The sequence below is a fragment of the Psammomys obesus genome, unplaced genomic scaffold, assembly GCF_907164565.1.
Source record: "Psammomys obesus unplaced genomic scaffold, mPsaObe1.curated_primary_1811, whole genome shotgun sequence".
Classification (NCBI taxonomy): Eukaryota; Metazoa; Chordata; class Mammalia; order Rodentia; family Muridae; genus Psammomys; species Psammomys obesus.
Window position 1 is genome coordinate 10,539,043 of NW_026590767.1, and position 23,474 is coordinate 10,562,516.

The following is a 23,474-nucleotide window of genomic DNA, read 5'->3' on the forward strand; positions in this document are numbered from 1 at the left end:
ACACACACACACACACACACACACACACACACACACACACACACACATACACCGCCAGCCCAGGCTTCCTTCACATGGTCTTCTCACAAACTTGTGTTTGGTTGTGTTTATTGGAGCATGTGCCTATGTGTGCAGTGGGTTAATACTTGGGTCTGTCATTATTAGCTGAACATTTCTGGCAAGTTCTTGCAGTAGCAGCTTTGCCCTGTATGGAGGATGATGCACAATACTAACGATGGTGACTTGAGGCAGGAGCTTTAATGTTGATAGCATGGCTTGGGTACTGGTGCCATGGCAGAGCTGAAGAACTGGAAAGCTGAACTCTCTGACTAGTAGGTGGGCGTGGACCCTTGGCCAACTCTGTTTATCTGTTCTCTTCATGCCCAGGGGCCTTCTGGCACATGGTGGGTGCAGAGGAGGAGTCTACAAGGTAGAGAAAGGTACAACCTAAAGACCCAAATGTTTCAGCTGTCCCTTCTGTCCTCACAAATTCCTGTGAATCTTGGCAGCTAAAGACAGTGACTGCTCACCCCTAAGCAACAATTGACCTTGCACAAAAACACTGCTTCATTCTCCAAGGCTAAATAAATCATGTTGGTCTCAATTTAGTCTCTGTAGGGTCCGTGTCTATATGTGTTCCCAGCATTTGCATCCCTGTTGCTTCTAGAAGTCTGACCAGAGCCAGGATGGAAGGCAGAGCAAGCCAGGCCTAGAACCCACAAAGGCAAGAAGAAGAAACCTGATGGCTTCTGTAGCCCAAGAAGATGTCAGGCCAGGACTGTGGGTCTCAGGCCACCAGGTGACCACAGGACAGTGGATGTCCAGCCCACAGCTCCCTTGTAAGGAGTCAAGAGTTCGTCTGCTATTTTCTGTGCCTGAGTTCAAATCTCCCAAGAGTGGATATTTTCTCAAAAGTTGAACCAGCAAAGACAAGCTCACAACCCCAATCTGCAGAACATGGGAGAAGTACTCTACTTTTGATCAAGAGTCTAAAAACAACAGCCAGAGGCACAGAAGACCCTCGAAAATGTCAGATAGTTGAGGATATACAGAGCTTCTAAGATCATAATTGTGCAAATTAATGCATGAATGCCTAGGCTGAGTAGGCATAGCTGAAGAAGGGATTTGTAAACTAGAGAATAGATGGAAGAGTGGCCCAGAAGCAAGCACTGAAACGTAGGTGTGGCAGAAGGTATGGGGCAGAGACAGGGTGGATGAACAGAGGGCTCCAGCAGATCACTTGCTTGTTTTCACTCAGGAAGCAGTAAATCCTGAGCTACAAGAATGGAAAATTTAGACACTGATTGAAAACTGCAGAGCATCTCGTAGAAGAAGTAATCTTACAGTAACCCGAGGAAGTTGCCATATACTCATGGGAAGGCAGTAGACTGTCCAGAACCACAGCAGCCAGGAGCAGTGAAGTCATCCTCGAAGAGTAGAGGTGCAGTCACCTCTCAGGAGCCAGTTAAGGAGATCCCATAAGGCTGCATGGCCTCCTTAAATGTCCACAGTAAATGTGGAAAGGAGAAGGGATTTAGGAGGGTGGAAATCTGTGTTCCACCCACACTTTCCTGAACCTGCTATTAGCATTTACCTGTTTTTTAGTCCAGTGCACCTGTTGCTTGTGGTTATGTTCTAACTTTGGCTGGCTCAGGCTTGCTCTGTTTCTTTGGGGAACACTGGCTCCTGACTCACACAGGCCAGAGCTCTAAGCAAACATGTTTCTTCCTCTTTTGTTCACGTGGTCAAGACCATAGTAGTGCCAGACAGGAGCCAGTGTTGGAGCCATGCCAGGCAGGGTCTCAGGACCTCTGGCTTGAGTCTGAATATCCAGCACGCCATCACATGGCTCTGAGGTTATAATATTAAATAAGGAGACTATGTCTGGAGTGATGGCTTACCCTTTCTCGTCTCCCATAAACAATATCTCCTCAGAAGGGGATTTCAGTTGCCCTTGGCTTGACCCTTATCCAGTTCGAAGTCACTCTGGTTGATAGGAGTGGCGCCCAGCCAGGTGCTGATCTGATGAAGGCAGCTCTGAGAGGGGCACACAGGCAGAAGCCCCATGCCGGTGGGCAGGTAGCAGGCTGGCACACAAGTAATTACAGTGTACACATGCTGGTAATTGCACATTCAAAAATGATGGATGAGTGGTAGGAAGAAGTGAAGACGCGGTGTAGTTCTGAGGGGAGCCCCAGCGCAATGCCATGGCTACACACAGCTGTGGGGTAGGACATGATTAATGGATAGTATCCCACAGGGTGTTCATGGTGACTGGACAGAGCCATGGCTGGTGGGGACCTCTCCTTCCAGCAGGCACAACGCTCCGATGGAAGCCTCCTGAGGGAGCCAGGCTGCCTTCCTCCTCCTCTGCACGCGGAAGTGAACATTTCGATCCGGATGACTGCTAGCCTCTCACCTTGTAGAGTTGATCGTGCTCACTCCGAGGGTTACTTTCAGCACTGCACATTTTCCCTCACTCTGAAAAGGACTGCCAGGGGATTCAGGAGACATGTGCTCTCTGGGGAGTGTTCCTGTATCTCATGTGCCTGCAAGGCCAGGCAGCCCAAGCACTGTTCTTGCTCACAGCAGAGGCAGCTGGATATCAGAGCCAGGCTGGCACCCCTGACTGCTGGTGGTATTGGATCTTGGTCTCTGAGTGGGGCAAGGTCACACTAGGTGCTAGGGTCATTCCTGATGTTAAGAATTTACACACAACCCAGGCGCACACAGACCACCATCTTCCAGTGAGGAAAACAAGTGACTCTGTCTTCTTCTTTCTTTTCTTTAGCTCTTGGAATTTGACAAGGAGTTGTCTGTCTTTAAGGACAGACTGTATGAACTGGACATCTCATTCCCCCCCAGGTAAGGAGCCCTGCACCTGCCCAAGCAGGTAACCTTCGCAACAACCTCCTCAGGTGTGCCTGTATGTCAGTGCTGGTTTGTGCATCCATTTGCATGTGTGTGCACATGTATCTAAGTACATAACGTGTGAACATGTGTCTGTATGTATGTGCCCTATTTATATAGCACCTGTGTATGTCACTATGGCATCGCTGCAAGTCTGTCTGTCTGTCTGTCTATGTGCACCTGTTTTGTGTGCATCTGTCTACACGCATATACCCATGTGTATGAATTATACCTTCTCTTGTCTGTGAGTGATAAATGATTCTATTTTTTAAATACCCTTTTCCAATGTGAAAAAGAAAGTGTAGCTTTGCAGGCGTGGGTTTTGTGGGCAGCAGGCTGAGGATCTCTGGAAGTCTTGAGACTCATGGTTGTGTTGCTTCCCTGGGGGAGTTCTGAAGCAGATAAGTGCTCGGTGTTTCACGCTGGTGCTCCTGGAATCTTGATGTCTGCAACAATATCACTGGTTCCCTTCAGACATCCAGGGCCACAGAGTGCTGTGGTGTAAAGGAAGGGGAAAGGCCTAACAGGAAATAGTGTGTGGTGTGTAGTGGACCTCAATTGCAGGATTACCCACCATCCTTTGCATCTGTGCTTTGCCTCTTGGCCTTTGCATCTTCCTGGAAGCAGTGTACAGAAGGTGGCTCCTGACGACAAGGGATAGTTGTAGGTACAAGCCTCCAGTAGCTGTGGGTATTTCTCCTCCCAAGGAATACCCTTTAGCTGTGTCAGATCCCAAGTCTAGTGACCTAAAGCAGTGAGGAGACTTTCCACCAAACTGAGTTATACCATCAACTTGATTTGTTGGTGCCTGTTTTACAGCTGTCTCGGGGGAAGTACTAGGAATCTTTTCCTCAGCATGAGAGTCCGACAGTAAATGTGTCTGTCTTTTATCCTCTCTGCTAGTATCGCCCCATTTCTGTGCCAGATGGTCAAATGTGGCAGCAGGGGAGACCCACTCCTGCACAAAACTAGACTTCTATGGTTCTTTCCTTTTCAGCTGTCCACCCATACCGCCCTAGGAGATTAAGGTGAGGGGCCTTGATAGAGTTTCAGGGATGGAGAAATGGGGGCCGTGGGCCCTAGTAACTCCCAGACATTTGTTTAGTGTTCAGGCCAACATGTTGGACACTTACATACTGGCTCCAAGCAGCAGTGCTCATGAGACTCTGACCAGAGTACCTGGCCTGCAGCACAAGGCAGCAGTAACCAGCAGAACCCTGGATCACACTCATGAGCAACAAAGTGACTTTCTAAGTACATCCTGCCAAGCATTGAGGATGCTCTTACCCTCATGTGGCTCTCTGACACTGAATACCCCCAGTGGATTATGGGTATTAGTGGAAATGTAACACATGAATAATGAAATGGGACCCATATGACCAAGAGCTAAGAGGCCCAGCGTCTAAGTGAGATGGAGACATGCCTGCCCCCTCAAGACTTGTGGACTGAGTTTTCACATTGTCTGAGATTTTTCTCTCAGTGTTGCAGTCTTGAAAGCCACCTGCACACCAAAGGTACAGGGCAGGACCTAGCCAGGCTGAAAATGCAGAGGACCTTGTTGTCTAAGCCTGAGCAGCTAAGAGAGAGCCCCTAACACACATGGCAACCGAAAGACCTGCTTTCCCCACCTGGCAGGTGTTATCTCTCACAGGGTTGAAGACATCTTGACACATGAACATGTTCTAGTCAATTGAATGTTGTGTTATCAAGAAGAGGCCCTGCATGATGACCCAGCACCTGGAGCTCCAAGCCTCCCAGGAAGGTGACTTTGAAGGTCTCTGAAGACCCATTCCCTCTAGACTGCTTGTTGGGGATACATTCCCCGGACTTGGGAGCAGAGGCAGCAGTGGATTTTTAAGGCAGACTCTCTTGCACAAACAGGAAGGGACATAAGAGCCATCTCCGTGTTCAGAGATGTCTGGAAAGGGGTGTGTGCAGCACAGGGCTCAGGAGCACCACTCGGCGGTTGGTTAACACAGCAGAGAGTGCCAGAGTACCCTGAGATGACCATACTCCTCTTACTTCAGAACTGAGTTTCTTTTGTGATTCACCATAGGGGGTGTTCTGAGGCAACAGAGGAAAGTGCCCACAAAAGAGCGTAGCATCCTGGGGGTGGAGGTGGGGCCAAGTGAATGATGAGCCCTCTTCATCATACTGGCCTGGAAGATAAAGACAGCCTTAACCTAATAGCCATCCAATGGAAGGCCAACAATGAAATGGGACCCGTATGCTGTTAATCCTAATGTGCACACTGAGCACATGGGGGGAGGGGGGGGCGTCACCAGGCACTTGTTGGCTCATTTTACAGATATTTCTCTTCATATAGAAATAGCATTCAAGTTTTTAAGATGGATAGGGAAAGAGGGGAGATGTTCCAGACTGAACTGCTATGTCCAATATCTGGACAGGCCTCTCCAATTATAGCATGCATCTCTGGCATGGGCTTCAACAAAAGCCTCCTGAAGCCTGTCCTCACAACTCAGGGTGTATGCAATGTCCTCCACTGCCATTTCCTGGGACACTGGTGATACCTCTCACTGCCCAGGAAGCACTGATGTTTCTTCCCCAGTTGGTTCAGCTGTTTTTTAAAACTGATAAGCTGAGAAAGGTGGCACAGGACTGTAATCTCAGCTACATGGGCCGATAGGGAGGTGGTGGCTACCCTGGAGTATACACGGAGACCCTGTCTCAAAAAAACCTCAAAGCATCACACAGTTCATAGTCCCTGCTGCGCTGTCGTGTGTGGTTTGGAGAGCTGTTCCACGGGAAAGGAGTAAGCAAGAGTGTAAGCTGGGAGAGGGCTGGGGATTGAAGTGGTGGTGTGTGGCCCGCTAAGTACCAGATACATTCTTAGACTCTAAAGAAATAGACAGTCTCGGCTGGCATGAGGGTGCACACCTGTAATCCCAGTAGTCATGAGGCAGAGGCAGTCTGTTTCCTAAGTTTGAGGCCAGCCAGGGCTACCCAATGACATAGTGAGACTCTGTCTTAAAAAAACAAAACAGCTATCCAGCTAGCCTTAGGCATACTGTCTGCACAAAAAATAGGTGTGTGTGTGTGTGTGTGTGTGTGAGCGCATGCATGTTTGTGGGTAAGCATGGGTGGTGATGTGTGCAGAGAAATCACTGGTATTCATATTTACCTGTACATGTGCATCTGCGCACTTTGTGGCCCTGAATATGTAGTGTGCAGGATGTATATGACGAACTATTTGTATACATGTGTGTGGTATAGTGTATGCGTATATAGGATGTCCACATGTGCAAGGACATGTCCCTTTGTGCCAGAACATGTGCACCCCTGTGTTTATACATACGCACATGTCAGTGCATATGTGTACTTTCAGGCCCCGTGTATAGATGTGCACATGTGTGCGTGGGTGTGTAAATTGTGGGCATGCATATATGAAAAACCATGTTTTCCAGGAAGTCATGAATGTGCAGGTATGTGAGTAGACACGTGTATAAGTGAGTACCGTTGTATGTGTGCACACCTGCTAATAAAGCAGTCTTTCACTGATGGCCACACTGGAGCTGGCTATTTTCAGACTATATTTCCAGAACTCACTCCACTTGGAGCAAAGAAGTGGGCCACAAAGATGCTGCCCAGGGAACATGAGAACATGAGCCTTGCTGTCGCCCTGCTCCACAGGCAGGAGGCTGTGCCATAGCCTGAGCACTGTGGTATCTGGGGAAGCTTTCAGATGAGCTGGGAGAAGCCTTCCTGGAAGACAGCAGTGTCTCTCCCATCTTAGGTTTCTTTCTGCCTGAACCTCCTCACCTGGTATGACAGGCAAGCATATGGGAAGGCCATGATAACTCTACCACCACACACTTTGGACCCATGAAGGAAGCCCTGGGACCTCCTCAGAACTGTACCCTCTTGTTGAAGATAGAGTTCTACCTCTTAGGCCCAAAGTCTGACCGTTGGACAACTACCCTGACCCCCTCCTCAGGATTCTTGCATTCCCATTACCAAGATGCCTAGATGGTGGAGTGAATCTAAAGTACTCATGCTTGCTCTACTGACCTAAGAGCCACTATGGGTGAGTGACACTGCTCACTTTCAAAGCAGCTCCTGAGGTCTAGAACTCCCATCTTGATTTTGTTTCTCTATGGCTAGGAACCTGTGTGAGGCTTGCTGGCCATTTGAGGTGAGGCTATGCTCATGCAGAACAATGTTCCTGAGTACCCAGGTTGCATGTGTCAGAAACCAGGCAGCTTCTGTTCATCTCTGAGGGCACAGGCCACACTGGATAGGCAGGAAGTCTCCACAGAACATGCAACCCTGCCCACCACCCAGGGTTCTGCCTTACTTACCTCATGGAGTTCGTTTTCACTTCCACTTTCCAAGATCTTTCTATATTTTAAGGAACCTAACCTCTACCACCTGGATTCTGGGGTCAAATTCAGGTTTCCAGTCTTGGTGACATGTATATTTACATACCGATCTTGCTGGTCTTTAAGTATTTATGACTTTATTGTAATAATAATAATAATAATAATAATAATAATAATAAACAACTCATTACATGTTAGCTAAGTAGCACTGTAATGAAAAAAAAATTCCAAGCAAAAATAAAGTTAAAAGAACAGCAACCTCTAACATTTATGACTTTACTTAGAAGTTTGACTAGACAAGTGACAGATATATGTCAGGCAGGTGTACAGGGAAAACCCTCTCCCCTGGCTGTGGATACGTTGCTTTTCTCTCTGCTGACTTGTAGAAGGAGCAGTTACCTGTCACCTCACCACAATGCTATATTGAGAACCTATTCTGGGCTCTGAGTGGACCTGGCCCATGGTGTTTGGTGGGTGCTGAGTGGAGCAGGAGTTAGACATCACTCCAAAGCACATGGCACCTTCATCAGAACACATAGACCTCAGCAGACATGTCCTCATACACAATGTCCCATTGAGCACGTGAATTTTGTGGTTAGCCACTAACACCATCACATCCAATCCCAGAAAGACAGCTCTTTTTGTGCTTTCTTGAGCGGAATTTACCTGTCAGCCTGCCTCAGGAGTGGTATTGTCCAGACACAGGCAGCTGTACAGGTGTACAGCACTGGCCTGAGATGCCACCTGCCTGGCCTGGGGCATGAAGTGCTTGGATACTCACTTCTTACATCTTTTATTCTGAGGAACCATGTTTTCCAGGACTGGGGTTTGGGAGGGCAATTGTTTATCCTATGCAAGTGTCTGTCCCTGCTGTGAATGTGGCACTGAAGGTGATGCTACAGAGCCCTGGTTCTTGCCCAGGAAACCTTGGCTTTTTTAGTAGTAACCTTTGCCTCATCAGTGCAGAATCAGCACCATGGAAACCACTATCATCTTGGTCCCATTATGAATGGTTTTACCTCTTGGATCTTGGAAGGATCTAGAATTCCCTTACCCAGAGGCTCACACACCAAACTCCAAGAAGTAGCCCCAAAGCAGCAATGACCAAAATGCCCGTGAGTTGTGGAATAGACATTTGGAGCACAAAAGCACAGATACTTCCAGGCCCTGAGAACAAATCCACAATCAGAGTATAGGTGAGGCAGCCAATATGAAGTGGACCCTTTGAGATCCTATGTGCACTTCACCACAGGCCAGCCCTACTGAAGCGCCAGATTAGTATCTTCCATCTTCAGTGGGATCTGTTGATGAATTTCTGTCCTGTGTGCACTTTGCCCAATCCAAACCTTAACTTAGAAGGGGCAGTTTAAGCTCTCGACAGATTAGAACCTTTGGAGCACACAGTCAGGGAACACTGAATGCGAAGAGCTCGCCTCTCAGCAGTGAACAGGTCGCAGACGAGCAATATTTTTAAATGGCGCACATGTTTATACCATGGATGTTTCACCTCCAGCAAGTTCAGCATTCAAAGCAGCACTGGCCACATTTGCCAAAAATCCAGAAACAGGACTTATATCCCTGGCTTGGAACCCAGACTGGTCTCTCACTAGGTCCTGATTGCACAGAGTCTGCAGAGCACGGGGACAGTCAGTGAACCAGTGGGCAAAGAATCCATGCCTACAAGCTGTGGTCATCTGACAGCCATCATAAGCAAGCTGCCCCTGAAGCCATAGCAAAGAGAGCCAGGGCAGGCTCCAGCCTCACACTTCCAGCAGCCAAGATACTCCTGGGCACCTCAGCCACTTGGGCCGTCTACTTAAGCATTTCAGAATTACCATGATCCTGGTGTTCCGTTTCCTTTCTGTGGCTTTAGTCTCACCCCTCCCTCTTCAGACATTGCAAAAGCAGCTGGTATCTTTGGAACCTAGTGTCTGTTCATTGTGTCTCTAGACCTTAGTGCATATAGATGTGTCTCCAGTGGAACTCCTTCTGTGCCAAGACTAAGTTTCCCTTGATGCCATGCCTTTGATGTACCATGCACAGCAACATTAAAAGCAGTGTGGGTCTGAGACAGGTGACCTTTCACCAGGTGAAAGCAGAGAGGCCCCTGCCTGGCATAGTGGGGTTCAGCCCGTCTATTCTCCCCATTCTGAGGACAGCCTTGGTCTTTCCTAAAGACCTTCTTTAGCTTGTTCTACCGTGGCCCAAGAAGGCCATGAACTGAAGCAAAGATGTGAATCACACTGGCTTCCTCTCCCCACCACCCTAGGCCTGCACCCTAGGACTCTCAAACACAACAGGCTTTGTGTTTCCCACAGTGTGGTAATGGGGACCATGGCAACACTATCCAAGCCTAGCCCGCCCAGATCTTGAGCCTAGGCTGCAAGCAAACAGCCAGCAAAGGGCCGCTGCCCACATCCTGACCGAGTTTGAGGGGCAAAGAGGAAGGGAGGCTGTGTGGAGCCAGCACAGGTGGGCAATTGTTAATTTTATCAGTACTGCGATTAATTATGACGGTTATTCCCAGAGCTGTACAGAGCCGAGATAGGGCTGCTTTGCCCCACCTCCCACCCCTTTAGGGTTTGTTTCCAGATAAGTCCTCATGCACAACCTTGCTAGCATTAATCATCTACATGCAGCCACATCCAGGCCTTGTACTCAGCTGAGCAGCCCCGCAGTAGAAGCTGGAATGGCTACGCACCCCGTGCTGGCCTCCCCAGGCCTGCCCGGATCAGAAATTCCTGATTTTGTATTGTGGGTATTGGATAGCACCTCAGGCTGTGAAGCTGAGGTGACTCCTGCTTACTCTGCAGCAGCAGCCAGAGTTTGCCCTGAGTCACACAGGGTCCAAGGGAAGATGGGGCCCAGAACCTTTTAAGTGTAGTAATGGGAGGTGCACAGTTCCTGTCTGTCCAGCTGTTCTCTCTTAACTCATCCAGGAGCCTAGTCCAATCAGTGACTGCCTGCAGGTCCTGCCCCTGGTGACAGAAGGGTTCTTCTTGCCTTCTAACCAGTCTTGCTTCATAGGTCCACACAAGCTCTCCTGGTATTCACTGTGCCTGGGAGACAGAACTCCCACATCTACAGACTCACTGGGAAGTCACCTACAACGCTCAGACCCAGCACGTGTTTCCACTAGACGCTGGTCCGGGGCTACCAGTAACGCACCCAACAAGATCTCTAGGACAGTAGGATCTCCAGGGACGTGGTTAAGAACCATGTCAGGGCTGCTGTCAGATATGAGGTGATGGCTGATAGCTTTGAGATAAAAGTAAAAGAATTAGAAATATAGTAGAGCCACCCAATTTTTCACAATAGGCAGCCCCTCCATGGGACTGAGGGTGGACAGAAGACACTGACGTCGTTCACCATAGTTAAGATCATAAAAGGTGCACCTTGTGGTAAGGTCCCTAAGATAAGTGCACTTGCATTAGTGATCAGAAGGCTGCCAGGAGCCATGTGGGGAGCTATGTACTAGAGCATGCTAAGTACAAGATCTGCACACTTTCAATCCCAACACAGGAGAACTAGAGGCAGGAGGATGAGGAGTTCAAGGTCAAGCTTGGCTACACAGTTTAAGGGAAGCCTGGGATACAGGAGACCCTATCTCAAAAACAACCCCTCCCCCCCAAAAAAAAGACCCCCAAAAAAACAAAACTAAGAGCCTGTGAGATGACAGAGCGGGTAAGAGCACTTGCCACCAAGCCTGGTGACCTGGATTCCATCCCCAGGACCAGGGTGATGGAAAGAGAGAACCAACTCTTACAAGTTGTCTTCTGCCCTACACACACCATGGCGCACACCTGCCCTATAATAATACACGCACTTTTAGTTTGCTTTTTTTTTTTTTTTTTTTTTTTTTTTAACCAAGAGTATGCTCTGTTCTGTCCTGTTCCCAAGTTGGCCCCTCCCAGTGATGCTTTTTAAGTTGGGCCTCACTGGGCTACTGTTGTGCATTTAGCTGAACACCTAACCTCTCATCTGAAGACAGTACCAAGGCCAGACTATGGCAGTAGGCACAAGCAACGCCACTCTGCCTACTGAGGTCTCACTCCTGAGCCCACATAGCCCATGTAAAAGAACCAGCTGGCCAGAACCCTGCTGGACCACTGGGATTGCCAGTAGGTGAGTATTCTGTGTGTGAGTTGGGGGAAGAGCTCTTGAGTCAAGGCAGCCTGTGCCTGGTCAAAGCAGCCAGCTTCCTATTCCAACAGAACCATAGAGGAGGATTGAACCATATCGCCCTGTGGCTTGCTCAGCCCCACTGTACCTGAGCCCTTGCTTTTCTCATTAGCCTTCATCACACTGGTTTTACTCACTGTGGGGCTTTCTCCCTTTGAAAGAGACTGCCATGTTTGTTCACCATCATGGAAGACAGGAAGACCTTGTGGTCCCACCTTGCAGTTCATGGCACAGCTCAGAGTGGCCATGTTAACATGTATGTGCCCAGTGAGATGCTTCCTGACTCACAACCCATTGGGTGAACTGAGGAGTGTTTGAACAAGGTCATTGTCACTGTGATATACAGAAATGAGATTGGCCATTGGACTTTTGCTTTTTCTGAAAAGGAGGCAGGAAATTTTTTCATTCTTTAAAATGATAATGCTACGTGAAGGAATTACACAGATTTTACTTTTAGCCCAACTTGAGGTAAATTTAACCAGGAAAAGAGGTAATCTACAAGCGGCATGGGTCACAAGCCATGGTTTCTGCAAACACACTTCATGTGGCATCGGCCAGCTTTAGATGGTTGAGGTCTAGGGAGATACTAGGCCCCCAGCTCCCTTAGGGCAGTGGGATTAGGACCAGGCCTGCTGGTGGTGTTAGCCCCTTCCCATAGTTGCCAGCTGATAGGTGGCCTGACCACCACTGGCTGGAAAGTCAGTCACCTTCTCTCTCAGCTGAAGTTGACCAACAGGAACATTTGAGCATAAACATGGCACTCTGGAGTTGACCCGAGAAAACACATTGCACTTTGAAAGAGAGTCTTTATGCTCTGAAAACCATGTACAGTGTGGACATGCAAACACCTGGGCCAGCCAAATCTGGGAAAAGGCTCTTCTTCAGCCAGTTCTACATAGGATGCATTGTGCAGCGCAGTCCTGCACGTGTGCCCGTGTGTGGTGGGGTTATTGTTTTACAAGGATGGTGAGTTGGTAGGTCCCCTGGGATGGCAGGTACAGGGGGCCTGCTTGTGAGAGGCAGGCCTCTCCACAGCTCAGGCTGTGAGTGCAGAGGCCTCGGTGTGAGTCAGGGGGTATATATAGGAACCAGCCAGCCTTACCCATGCAATATACAGGTACATGCAGAACTAATTTTGATGGGGACACTTGGGTTTCAAGTTTGGCTTTATATTCAAGAAAACTCTCTGTGTGCGTTCTTTCCTGGATAGTAGCACACCCTTCCTTCCAGAGCTCAGACGACTTCTAGAACCAGAGCGTAGTAGACATTCTGTTCCTATGTCTCCACAGCTACCCCTACAGTGAGGACTCCAGCCAGGGAGAGCAGTACATGAACACGAGATGCCCTGCTTGGTGTGACCGCATCCTCATGTCCCTGTCTGCCAAGGAGCTGGTTCTTAAGGTAGGAGGGAGAGCTGGGCTAGCCAGGGAGAGGGACCACTCAGCCTGAGGACACTTGAGTAGAACCAGTTGATTGAAAGATGAGTGGAAGAGAAGTGCTTAGTCATCACCTCTCAGCTAGCACTCGGGTGCGGGCAGGTGCCACTGTTATCTTATTAGAAGCATAAAGCCCCTGGTCACCACAGAGTCTAACATGTAATTTATTGTGTGGTGTTCTGTTTTTCTGTGGGGGTTTATGGGAGCACCAACAGCTTATGTACAGCAAAAATAGTTTACAACTGGGCCCAGCAGGGTCAGGGTGAAGAGGTGATGTGCAGATAGGGAGGGTTTTCAGATTTCCTATTTTCAGTTTCCATATTTTATATATAAATTGCATGTTTTGAAAAGCACCAGTATGTGAATTGCCTCTCAGCTCCATCCATGCAGATCTAACAGTGAAAAGGGTAGACTCATGCAGGGACAGCCGTTGGAAAGGTGCATGTAGAGGCACAGTCAGATTGAGGTGTGGGTCCTTGGTGAGGAGGACGTGGGAGAGGTGCCTACAGTGGGCTGAGGATGTGTGCTGTGCTGCCCCATCCCTCCTGCTGGAATCCTGTGCTGGAGAGGGAGGAGCTCCTTTCGTGGATTCCCTCCTTCACCGTGCCCCTTGATTGCACCATAGTCTCCATGAGCTGCTGCGAGCTGTCTCTGTGTGAAACACCCATACACACACTTGCGGTCCTCAGGAAACTTTCCCCAGCTTGTGGGATAGCCTTGTCGTCCTCTACCTGAGGCTCTGCTGGTCCTCACTGTATAGCTGCTGTTCCCCCAGATACTAGGTTTTCCATGACTCCTGTGCTCCAGAGCATGGTGTGTGCAGCTGTTGTTCTGGCTCTGGCCATGGACAGTTTTCAGGCAGTGATGCCAGAACCAAAGAAGGGTGTTGGCCAGAAGCCCCTTGGGTCTGCAGTAGCCTTTGGCACACAGTCCTACTTTCTAGCTTTATGGACAGAGCATGTGCTCCAGTGTGATGCCATCTCTGAGGAAAACCCCACTCAGGACCCTGAAGCTACATTATCTGTGACCTGCCCTACTCATCAGCTTTGAGATAAAAGTAAAAGAATTAGAAATATAGTAGAGCCACCCAATTTTTCACAATAGGCAGCCCCTCCATGGGACTGAGGGTGGACAGAAGACACTGACGTCATTCACCACAGTTAAGATCATAAAAGGTGCACCTTGTGGTAAGGTCCCTAAGATAAGTGCACTTGCATTAGTGATCAGAAGGCTGCCAGGAGCCATGTGGGGAGCTATGTACAGCTCCTGGAAGGCAAGTGGAGCCTGTTTGCACACACATCTCAGGGTCTCCGACACAGGATTCATACCTCAAATCCACAGTGGCAGACCAAGCCCTGCCCTTTATCCACACCCGAGAATAAAGCCTTTAGGTTTTCTGCCTGCAGGCACTGGAGTCTCTGGGGCCCCGCAGTAAGCCACCCCCAGAATGCCTCAGGCTGCCTCCCTGGTACCATCCATCATGCCATGCGCTGGTGCCCTCATCATGTTCTGTTCTGCTTCCTTAGTCCTCAAACGCCAAGGCGGCGGGGTGCCTGGGAGCCTCGGTGACAAATGCTCAGTGAGGTGTGCCTGCGTCCTGTCTGAGCCCCTCTGTAATTTGTTTATCTGTCCAAAGATTATGCAGCTGAAAACCCACGATTTTATGCTGCCTTTGTAAATTACCATGCAGCATTTGATGGATGTCTCCCCACTTCCGGGGAGTCGGACACATGCTCCTGAAAGATGGGCAAGTGTTCATGCCTGCGGTGCTGAAGGTTATGTTTTCCTACTTTCTGTCAGGCGACCATGCTGGGAAGTAAATCTGACCTTAAGCTTCCTACTGCATTAAAGATAAGTCAGTTTTAACTTTATCGTTGTAGATGCTTCAGCTGCGGGTGTGAAACTCCAGGCTGCTCAGAGTTGACTGACTGATTAGCATTGACAAAACCTCTGCCTTTCAACCCAAAGTCAAGGGTCTGCCAGGAAGTTCGTGGAGCTGTTAATTAATATGCATACGTGGCCTTGGACATCATGCTCTAGGTTAATAAAGCAGGCTTTTAGAAGCAAGTGGAAATAGGGGAGACGGGAAACAGATGAACTTAAGGGTACACCCTTAACAAGGACAGAGTGTCACTAATTTCGGAACTAGGGCTCTGTGCTAGCAGACAGGCAGGCGATACCTGGGGGAGTCCTGACCCCTCGGCTGACCTGGCCCCTGTCCTCTAGAAGCAGAAGAGCCAAGCACATGCTGAGCTATAGCAAGGCCACCAGGCCTTCCTGCAACCTCTGATCCCCTGAAGCCCCTGCCTGTTCCCTCCTGGCAGGACTGCAGATTGCCTCAGCCTTCCTACACACCCCCTCTCTCTCTTTGCTTCCAGTCAGAGAGCGAGGAGAAGGTTGCCACCTACGACCACATTGGGCCTAATGTCTGCATGGGAGATCACAAGGTGATGTATGCAGTGTGTGGCTGGGGCCCTGTGGGTGGGGGCACCATCTCCTTTAGTCTGGCTTTCCCAAGCAAGCAAAGTTTATCTGAGTTAATTTAGTTCAATAAACTACCAAAGGATGGGTGGAGAGTAAGCAGAAGAAATGATCAGTCGTAACAGAAGATAATCTCCCTGTGTGTAAGACCTGTCGTCAGCTGGTTATGGTTGAAGGCTGCTTCTTGAGTATACGTTGGGACTGTGTTCCTGGCCATCTATGCTGAACTCACATCTGTCAGAGTGTGGTAATGCGTGTCTCACAGACCAGGTATACACTGACCATCCTCACACACTTCCCGTGTGACTGCCCCTGAACCCAGGAGTGGCCTACAGTCCCCAGTTACTGAGTCCATGTGACAAGTCTCAGACAAATTAGATAAGGCTACATCTTCCACATCCAAGGGCTCTGAGCCAGGGACACTGCATACCTAGTCCTGGGTGCTCCCAGCTCCAGGCTAACTGTCTCAATCTGTACTTTGCACACGAGACTGGCCTTCACCTCCTCTGACTCAGTTCCAGATGCTCAGGAAATGTGAGGGCCCCAAGTTCAGGCGCTTTAGGCCTCAGAGTGTGCACGCTGACCTCCCCCTTTTCTCCCACTGCAGCCGGTGTTCCTGGCCTTCCGAATCGCACCCGGGGCAGGTAAACCTCATGCCCATGTGCACAAGTGTTGTGTCGTGCAGTGACGTGGTGGTAAATATGGCTCCTCCTTGCTCTCCTTTCTGCAGCTTTCCTGGTGTCTTTGATCCTTTAACAAATTACTAATTCCACTCCAGGGAAGAGGTGCCAGCGCCATGAGAGGATCCTCGAGAGACCTCCCTGTAGCAGTGTATCGAACTCATCCTCCTAACAGCTGCATCGGAACCCGCCCAAGCGTCACCTGCTAGACGGCCGGCCCCACACTTCGCTTCAGCCTCCGGACCTCCGGAAAGCCTCACATACCTCACTGTCGTGTCTGTCACGTGACATTGTAGACATATTGGGTTTAATCAAGCCACAGTCCTATTGCCAAAACTCTAACAGACAGCAGAGCGCCTGTGTTTTAGACTTCACAGTTTTCCATTTTTAACGATTGTCTGTGGAGGAAGCTTCTCCATTTAGAGCCCCAGCTGTCCAGCGTCCCTCTCTGCCAGGAGGAGTGTGCCAGGCACTAGCCCAGGCGGCACGGCTGCCATGTGCGCTCAAGCCCGAGGCCCGAGGTCTGACTCTACTGCCATGTTACATGGCGTCTGAATCACACTGCAGCTGCTTTCCATTTTTATATATATAAATACATATAAATATATACTTTTTAAAAATAATTTATAAATCTTACCAAAACTTATGCTGAATATACTTTCCAGTATGAGTGCACGAGTGTCCTAAGCAGGCAGAACTGAAGTCTAGTTGAATGGCGAGTCCATCAGCAGTCAGCACCGGTTCCTGAGACAAGATCTAGCCTGTGCCCAGGGGCGAGGGGCCCCTGCGACATGCCTGTACTAGCAGCTTGTCACTCTTCTGCCTTTTTCTGTGTAATATTAAGAACTGAATGTGAAGTTTATAGCTAGGCTGGGTGTACCTTTTAAGAATTTTGTAAAACGTTTTGTCTGTCTTTTGTTACCGTTTTATGGTGCCAAGTATCCTACATTAAAACCATAATCTTGTGGGAGAATTAGAAGTAGCCTCGTCCACTTCCCACAGATTGCTTCTAGCATGGGCTGTGTGTAAACGTGGCAGAGAAGCGACGGGTGATGCTGGGCACAGCCTGTTGCCCTTACTCGCACCCAGCACTGAGTACCACGGAAGGCGCCTGCTGAGGAAACACAGCGTGCTTTTATTGATTTACTTCTGAACACTACAGTTCCTGGATGGGGCGGAGGCGCGGAGTTAATGTCGGTTTCCCTAGAAATCCCTGAAGGCCGGCCTGTGTCTTTGATGCCAGGGTCGGGTCTGTGACTGCCATGGTCGCTGCTTGCCAATGCGCCATGTCCGCAGCGGTTGTCTGTGGGTTCCAGCTGTGGGTCCTTCCTCCGAGGGCCTCTGGAAGTGACTGCTCGGTTCCTAAGCAATAAAATTGATCATGGTGAAAACAGCTCCTGCTGCTTTGTCTGCCTGCTTCACTCTCCCATGCCTTTGAAATGCTAAGTGCCAGGGGCGGGCTCCTTTGTGCCCTGTTTGCTCTCCCCCACTCTGATTCTGGGAATTTCAGAGTCCCATTCTGCCACAGGGCACCAAGCCCTCCAGAAAAAAAAAAAAAAAATCACCTCTTGAACTTTTTTACTGTAGCAAAAAAAGGCTGGTCCCTCACTCTTTCAGATGGAATTATACACGTTTTTCTTTTGCTTTGCACAAAACCGTTATCAAAATTTCTCTGCTCTGAACTTTGGCTGAGAAACAACACACTGTCTCATTTAAAATGGGGAAAAAAAAATATTGCTTCCTTTTAAAGAAAGTCAGCCAGTGGCTCAAAAGAAGCATTTGACTTTGGTGACAGAGCCACAGCACAATAGGCAAAACAAGACATTAAGCTTTTCATGGTTCTAACAAATATTTTTAAAGGCCCCACAAAAAAAAAAAAAAAAGCTAATCTTGTTGGGATTAGCTCCTGTTACCGCTTACTGTCAGTGCTCTAAGGTGCATCTGAGGAGTGTGAGATGGTGTGTGGTGTTGCATGAGGCTGAAGATGGGTTTTTGTTATACAGGGAATGGTAGCCCTGAAGCCCTAGGGTGGAGAGGGCACCAGGCTCTTACCTGGCTGGCCATGAACCACTGGTCTCAGCCGCGGATCTAGCTCAGGTGGTAGTGACCCTGGCTGAGGGCCCTCCTGTCAGCCCTCTGAGAAACCAGTGGGGGGTGTCAGGGCTGAAGACTGAGAGCTGCTTCAGCGGGGATTCTCATTTCTGCAACACCCCTCCCCCTTAAAAAACATGCTTTATCTGTTTAGACTGATCTTCTGGGGCTGCTGCTGCAGTTTAGTAATTATATTCAAAATATTTGGAATTCTGGGTAAACTAATTATTTCAAAACACCTGTTGTGACAGAACACTGCCTAAGCTGAGACAGTCCTGATTTGGCCGAAACCAGGACATGGGCAGTGACGAACAGGGCACACTCAATTGCCCCGGGTTGAAAACAAACAACAACAAAAAAGAAATATTAAAAAACAAAAACAAAAAACTAGTGCGAGGGTGCCAGCTGCTTGCGATGGGGACAGAGCCTTACTGGATTCTGGGCACCCCTTCTAATAGGTTTTAATGGCTGCCCCAGCTTCATTCATTCGAATCAAGGGCCACCCAGCGTGTTACATCCCCGGGCGCACTGCGGCGGGTGCCGTGCCTCTGGCCACAGGAAATGAAAATCATACCTGCTTGGGGGTCTCTTCCGAGTTCACTGCTGGTTCCGGCTCCTTCAAGCACTGCGCTGCGCTGCCGTTCCCTTCCCGGGGCGGCGGAAGCTGCCTTCCCTCGGCCTGGGCTCCGGATGCTCAGCCTCATCGCCTCTGCGCTCCTGCAAGCTGCCATCACCGTGCGCTCTGGGACCACGCGCTCGGCCTCTGAACCGAACGCGCACACGGGCCCCGGGTCGTCATGAAGCACTGTCGCGCCCCCCTGCGCCAGGCTCTGGCGCCCGCGGGGAGAACAGGCAAAGTGGGGTCCGGAGGGTCCTGCCACCAGCCCGCTCGCTGGCGCCAGCTCCGTACGGGAAGAAACACGATGTGCAGCCTTGGGAGCCACGGCTCCGACGGGGACTTGTTAAATAATTTATTGATTATACAAAGTGACCGGCCCAAACCCCGCACTCCGCACCTCACGCCGGGGCCGCGCCAACGTCCGCTTTATAACTTATTCTGTAAAAATATATATATACACACTGCAGCTGGGCGGCTGGCGTCGGGGCAGGCCGCGCGCCCCGGTTCCCGGGTTCTCTGGCCTGGCCGCGTCCTCACAAGGCGTCCCCCGCGCCGCCGCCGCACGGGCTAACCAGCGCCAAGTTCGAGGGTTTGTGCTTTTTGAGAAGCCGTGTGATCTTCTCGTCGTCGGAGTTGGGGTCCAGGGGCCGGTTGTACTCGTCATCGTCCTCCGCGTCAGAGCCACCCACCTTCAGCTTCTCGGCATCCGAGTCCTGCTTCTTTTTAGCCGACGCCATCTCCGCCGCGTGCCGCTTGCGCCACTTGGTTCGCCGATTCTGGAACCATACCTGGGGAAGGGGGGCGGGGGAGAGAAGGGGTTGGAGAGGGATCGGCAGGCGGGCCCCGGGGCTCGCCGCGCCCGGCCAGCACTCCGGGACCGTCTGGCACCAGAACATTCCCCGCACCGCAGCTCGCCGGCCGTTTCGCAGGACGCGGGCTCCCGGCCCCGCCTCAGCACTGCCGGCCCCCGACCCCTCTGCGCTCACCTTCACCTGGCTCTCGGTCATGCCCAGGGAATACGCAAGCCGCGCTCGCTCAGGGCCTGCCAGGTACTTGGTCTGCTCGAAAGTCTTCTCCAGGGCGAAGATCTGCTGGCCAGAGAAAGTGGGCCGCGAGTGTTTCTTCTTGCCATCCTTGTCCAGGACCCCGCCGGCTTGGGCTGAGAAGAAGAGCGGGTGAGCGCGGTCCGCGGCTCGCGCCCAGCCCCTTGTCCTCACCGGGTCCCGCGCGGGCCACTTACCCGAGCCTGCCAGGCGCGGGTCCCTCCAGGGAGAGCCCTGCACCACCCCGGGCCAGAAGATGGGCGGGCGCCCAGGCAGTTCCGCCAGCGGCTTGGGGTAGCCCCGTGCCACGGCGGCCGCGGGCCCGAAGTAGACACCCGCGGACGAGGCGAGCCCGTTGAGGCGGGGCAGGCCTCCCAGAAGGCCGCCGCCCGCTGCGCCCACCGGCCGTCCCAGGATGTCGCTGATGCCGTGCGGAGTGCCGAGAGGCAACTGCGCGCCAAGGTTGCCCAGGGCGGGCGCCTTGAAGCCGGCCGGACCCTGCAGCGCGTAGGGGAACAGCGACGTCTTCATCTCGGCCATGTTGTGCAGCGCGGCTAGGGGCGCGCTGCTCAGCACGAACGCGCCCGGGCGGTTAGCGTCCATGGGCGCCGCCGCTTCCGACCCGGGCGCCCATCCGGGCCCCGCTGCCACCGCCCGCGCGCGCCGACTCGGGAAGTTTGCGCGCCGCGCCGAAAGGGCGCCCTGCAGCCCCGGGACGCCCCGGTGGAGCGCGCGTTCGGACGGACGCCGACGGCCCCCGGAGGGAAAGCGGAAGGACCGACGGCTGCTTCGCGGAATGGGCGGCGGTCAGAGACGAGGCAGGGATACTAGAGTGGACGGCGGCGGCGGCGGCGGCGGCTCCCGGGCCGGTCGGAGCGGTGCCGCGCGGGACAGACGCACTGATAACCGCGGGGCCTGGGCGCGGCGCGCCTGCTGATTGGCTGTAGGCGCTGGCGCCCAGGCCATTGGCCAACGTCCGGCCCCGTCTGCGCGCGCCCCCGCCGGCCGTGCACTCCATGAAGGGCCCATTAGTCCGGCAGGTGCCTCCGGGGCTGTAAATTTGCCCCCTGATTTATCTCCCCAGAGATGAAATAAATCCCGTTGGATGGGAGTTTAGTTAGGCAAAGGTTTTAATGGGAAAAAATCAGGAAAAAATACGAGAACGTATTTTATCGACCGAAAGAATGTAGATTTCGAGATCCACCTCGCAAGCTCAGTATGCCTAGTTCAGGGAAGAGCCTGGAACGGCTGGAAACCACGGGTCGGGGGCTGGAGGGGGGCCTCCATCCTGGACCGGGGCCAAAGCCTCGCCCTGCGACGCCTTGGCCTCCCTAGCTGGTGGTGGTGCGGGCTGTTGTACTTGTGTGTATCACTTTTCTTTTAGTCGTTTCTGAACGCAAAAGGGGTGGAGTCTAGTGACCAAATAGCTAGATTTGGCTCGCTCGGATCTGCCGAAACTCTCCCCCACCCCGCCTTCAGATAGCTCCCGGGCAATGTCCGGGCAAGGTCAGTGGCCCAAGTACTTCTCCCATAGCCCCGAGGTTTCAAGATCCTTGACTCTGGGTGGAGAGTCTAACAGAGGCCCGGCCTTCGCCTGGAGGGTTTCTGACCGTTAGGCTGAATTTCAGGAGGGAGGTGTCTGAGCCCAGACTTTGAGACCCAGGACCGGGATTCGGTCCTGCCGCGACACTCCGGCCCCGAAAGCAGCGGTCTCGGACCGATACAAGATCCAGGCCGAAACGGCCGCCGTACACAGTGACTTAAGATGGGTGTGCGTGTGCGCTTGCTGTCTAGCGGGCAGAGCGTGGGCTATAGACCGGCCTATGGGACACACTAGGCCCTAATTCCTTTTGTAGTACAGGAGCCTCTCCGTAGAATTGCTGCGGGAGGGGGTGGTAAACAGACAGCAGACTCCGAGGTTTCCCGCTGGAACTTTCTTTCGTCCATTTGGGTGGTGCTTACTGTTAGCCTCATAATACCTAGCGGTGATTGCGATAGGACCTGTGGAAACAGAACCAACTGTTGCCCGCCCCGGGGATCTAGGGAGGGGTCCTCGGTCCTTGTGGGGGTAGTTGGTTGGCAACGACTTTCCCTTTCTGCCCTGGTTTCCGGGGTTTTCGTGGTACACGCGAATGCGATCCGAATGGCTCCAGGTAGGGGCCTAACGTCCATTCCCTCGGATCCTCTTAGAAGTCCGTTTTCGTTTCTTACGGTTAGTGTCGGGGTCTTGCCGCCACGGGTCTCCATCAGGTCAAGGCTTGGAAAGGCCCCTTTATGGCGGGAACTGGAAATAAGTCCTGTGGTAGCACCTGACTGGTGCTCGACCTGCCATCTGCAAGACCAGGCAGGCGCGTGTGACCCTCCCCCATCCTCCCCGTATGCAGTGGCCCCCAGCGCCGGGAGGTTCCACTGTGCTGGCTTCCTAGGCTCAGTCTGCGCTCTCGGGATCGATTTGGGCGCGGCCAGAGAGCAGCGGTAACGGAGCTCGACTCAGAACCCTCTGTCTCGGAGCACACTGCCTGCCCTCTGGACCTCAGACCACTGATTGTCCCCAGAACCTCTGGGCTGCTTTTCTGGAGTCCGTCGACCGGCCCCTGGCCTCCCTTTCGCGCTACTTCGATTACGACGGCGGCGTGTCCTCCGGGGATCTGGCCAACGGGAGGACAGCGCCTGGAATAGTGTGGACTTTTCTGGGCTCGCGGGAGACCATGCGGGAGGCCCGGGGCTCCAGCTCTAGAAAAGAGGGACCCAGAGTGTGAGTAGTGGGGGGGTTGGGCGGGAGAAGGAGGGGCGGGCCGAGTGGGAGGTGCTGAAACCTCCCACCTCACCCCAAGCGGACCCTGAACCGGCGGGGAAGAGGGAGGGTCCTCGGAACAAGTGTTCGGAGAGACAGGGCAGGTACGCCCTGGCTTTTCCCATCCTCGCGGAGCCCGGGTCCGTGGGGCAGGAAGCGTTACCGCAGTTCCGTGCCCGAGCTTTTGGCTGGGCTCACAGGCCTGTCCCCCAGCCTCGTTACATTTGGGGATCCGAAAGATCTTGGGTCGTTGCTCTGCTCCAGCGGCCCCAATCTGTGCATACCCCGTGGGCCCACTCCGGCTGCGTACGAAACCGGCGGAGTCGAGAGAGGGGCCGCGTTCTGTCCCGAACACTCGTTGCCTTGCTCTTCCTGGGATCAGAGACCGGGGTGTGGTGAGGCCAGGGCGGATGAATGACGCTCGCTCGAGTGCCGGCTGAGGGCTGAAGTGAGTTGCGTCGCTTTCTGCGGGTGCTCCGTCCCGGCTAGCGCGCCTGGGACTTTTTCCAACCCTTAAAGTGGCTGGGCACTAAACTGCCTTCCCCCAGTGCAGGCGGCCACGTTAGAGTGGCTAAGCTGCCTCTTTCCCACAGAGTTCCCGCTTGCAAGAGCTCTGCGTCCCCCAGGCTTTACCCTCTGGGTTGGGCCCAAGGGTGGTCCCCCCGCCCCCTACCCCCGCGCTGCAACTGGTCAGAAGGGCGCTAGAATCCCCAGCTCGCCTCCGGAGATGTGATCCCCGGGGGTTCCTTCCCTGTGGCTGTGGAGAAATTCGCCATCTCCTGGTCTTGAAGAAAACGTCTGATGAGGAAGACAGCTGGCAAAACTTAGAACGGGTTGGGAGATCAGTTGTTCGCCAGCCGGCACTTGACTTAGTCTGCGTGTATTTGTTGTGTGCCTA

The 23,474-nt window shown here is 52.2% G+C and overlaps 2 protein-coding genes across 3 annotated transcripts in view; one reads left to right on the top strand and one right to left on the bottom strand.

Annotated features, from left to right (window-relative positions):
• Inpp5a (inositol polyphosphate-5-phosphatase A) overlaps positions 1-17,422 on the top strand; it is a 184,442-nt gene extending 167,020 nt beyond the window's left edge. Inside the window, exons 12-16 of one of the 2 annotated variants that reach the window (XM_055608822.1) lie at positions 2,792-2,865; positions 12,722-12,833; positions 15,247-15,315; positions 15,957-15,993; positions 16,128-17,422. In XM_055608822.1, coding sequence (XP_055464797.1) covers positions 2,792-2,865; positions 12,722-12,833; positions 15,247-15,315; positions 15,957-15,993; positions 16,128-16,201 — 366 coding nt within the window. In that variant the 3' untranslated portion in view covers positions 16,202-17,422. Of the gene's footprint in view, positions 1-2,791; positions 2,866-12,721; positions 12,834-15,246; positions 15,316-15,956; positions 16,045-16,127 lie in introns of both variants that reach the window. The other variant, XM_055608823.1, reaches the window with a different exon arrangement.
• A 1,656-nt stretch (positions 17,423-19,078) lies between these two features.
• On the bottom strand, positions 19,079-20,641 carry Nkx6-2 (NK6 homeobox 2). Its single transcript, XM_055608824.1, has 3 exons — positions 19,980-20,641; positions 19,726-19,898; positions 19,079-19,527 (listed from the first exon to the last, which is right to left on the bottom strand). The coding sequence occupies exons 1-3, from the start codon at positions 20,383-20,385 to the stop codon at positions 19,273-19,275; spliced, it is 834 nt and encodes a 277-aa protein (XP_055464799.1). The 5' UTR covers positions 20,386-20,641; the 3' UTR covers positions 19,079-19,272.
• Positions 20,642-23,474: the final 2,833 nt, after the last annotated feature.

Coding starts and splice junctions, on each gene's coding strand:
- Nkx6-2 (XM_055608824.1), bottom strand. CDS start 20,385: ATGGACGCTAACCGCCCGGGCGCGTTCGTGCTGAGCAGCGCGCCCCTA. Junction 19,899..19,979: donor CCCGCGCCTGGCAGGCTCGG/GTAAGTGGCCCG, acceptor TCTTCTTCTCAG/CCCAAGCCGGCGGGGTCCTG. Junction 19,528..19,725: donor TGACCGAGAGCCAGGTGAAG/GTGAGCGCAGAG, acceptor CCCCTTCCCCAG/GTATGGTTCCAGAATCGGCG.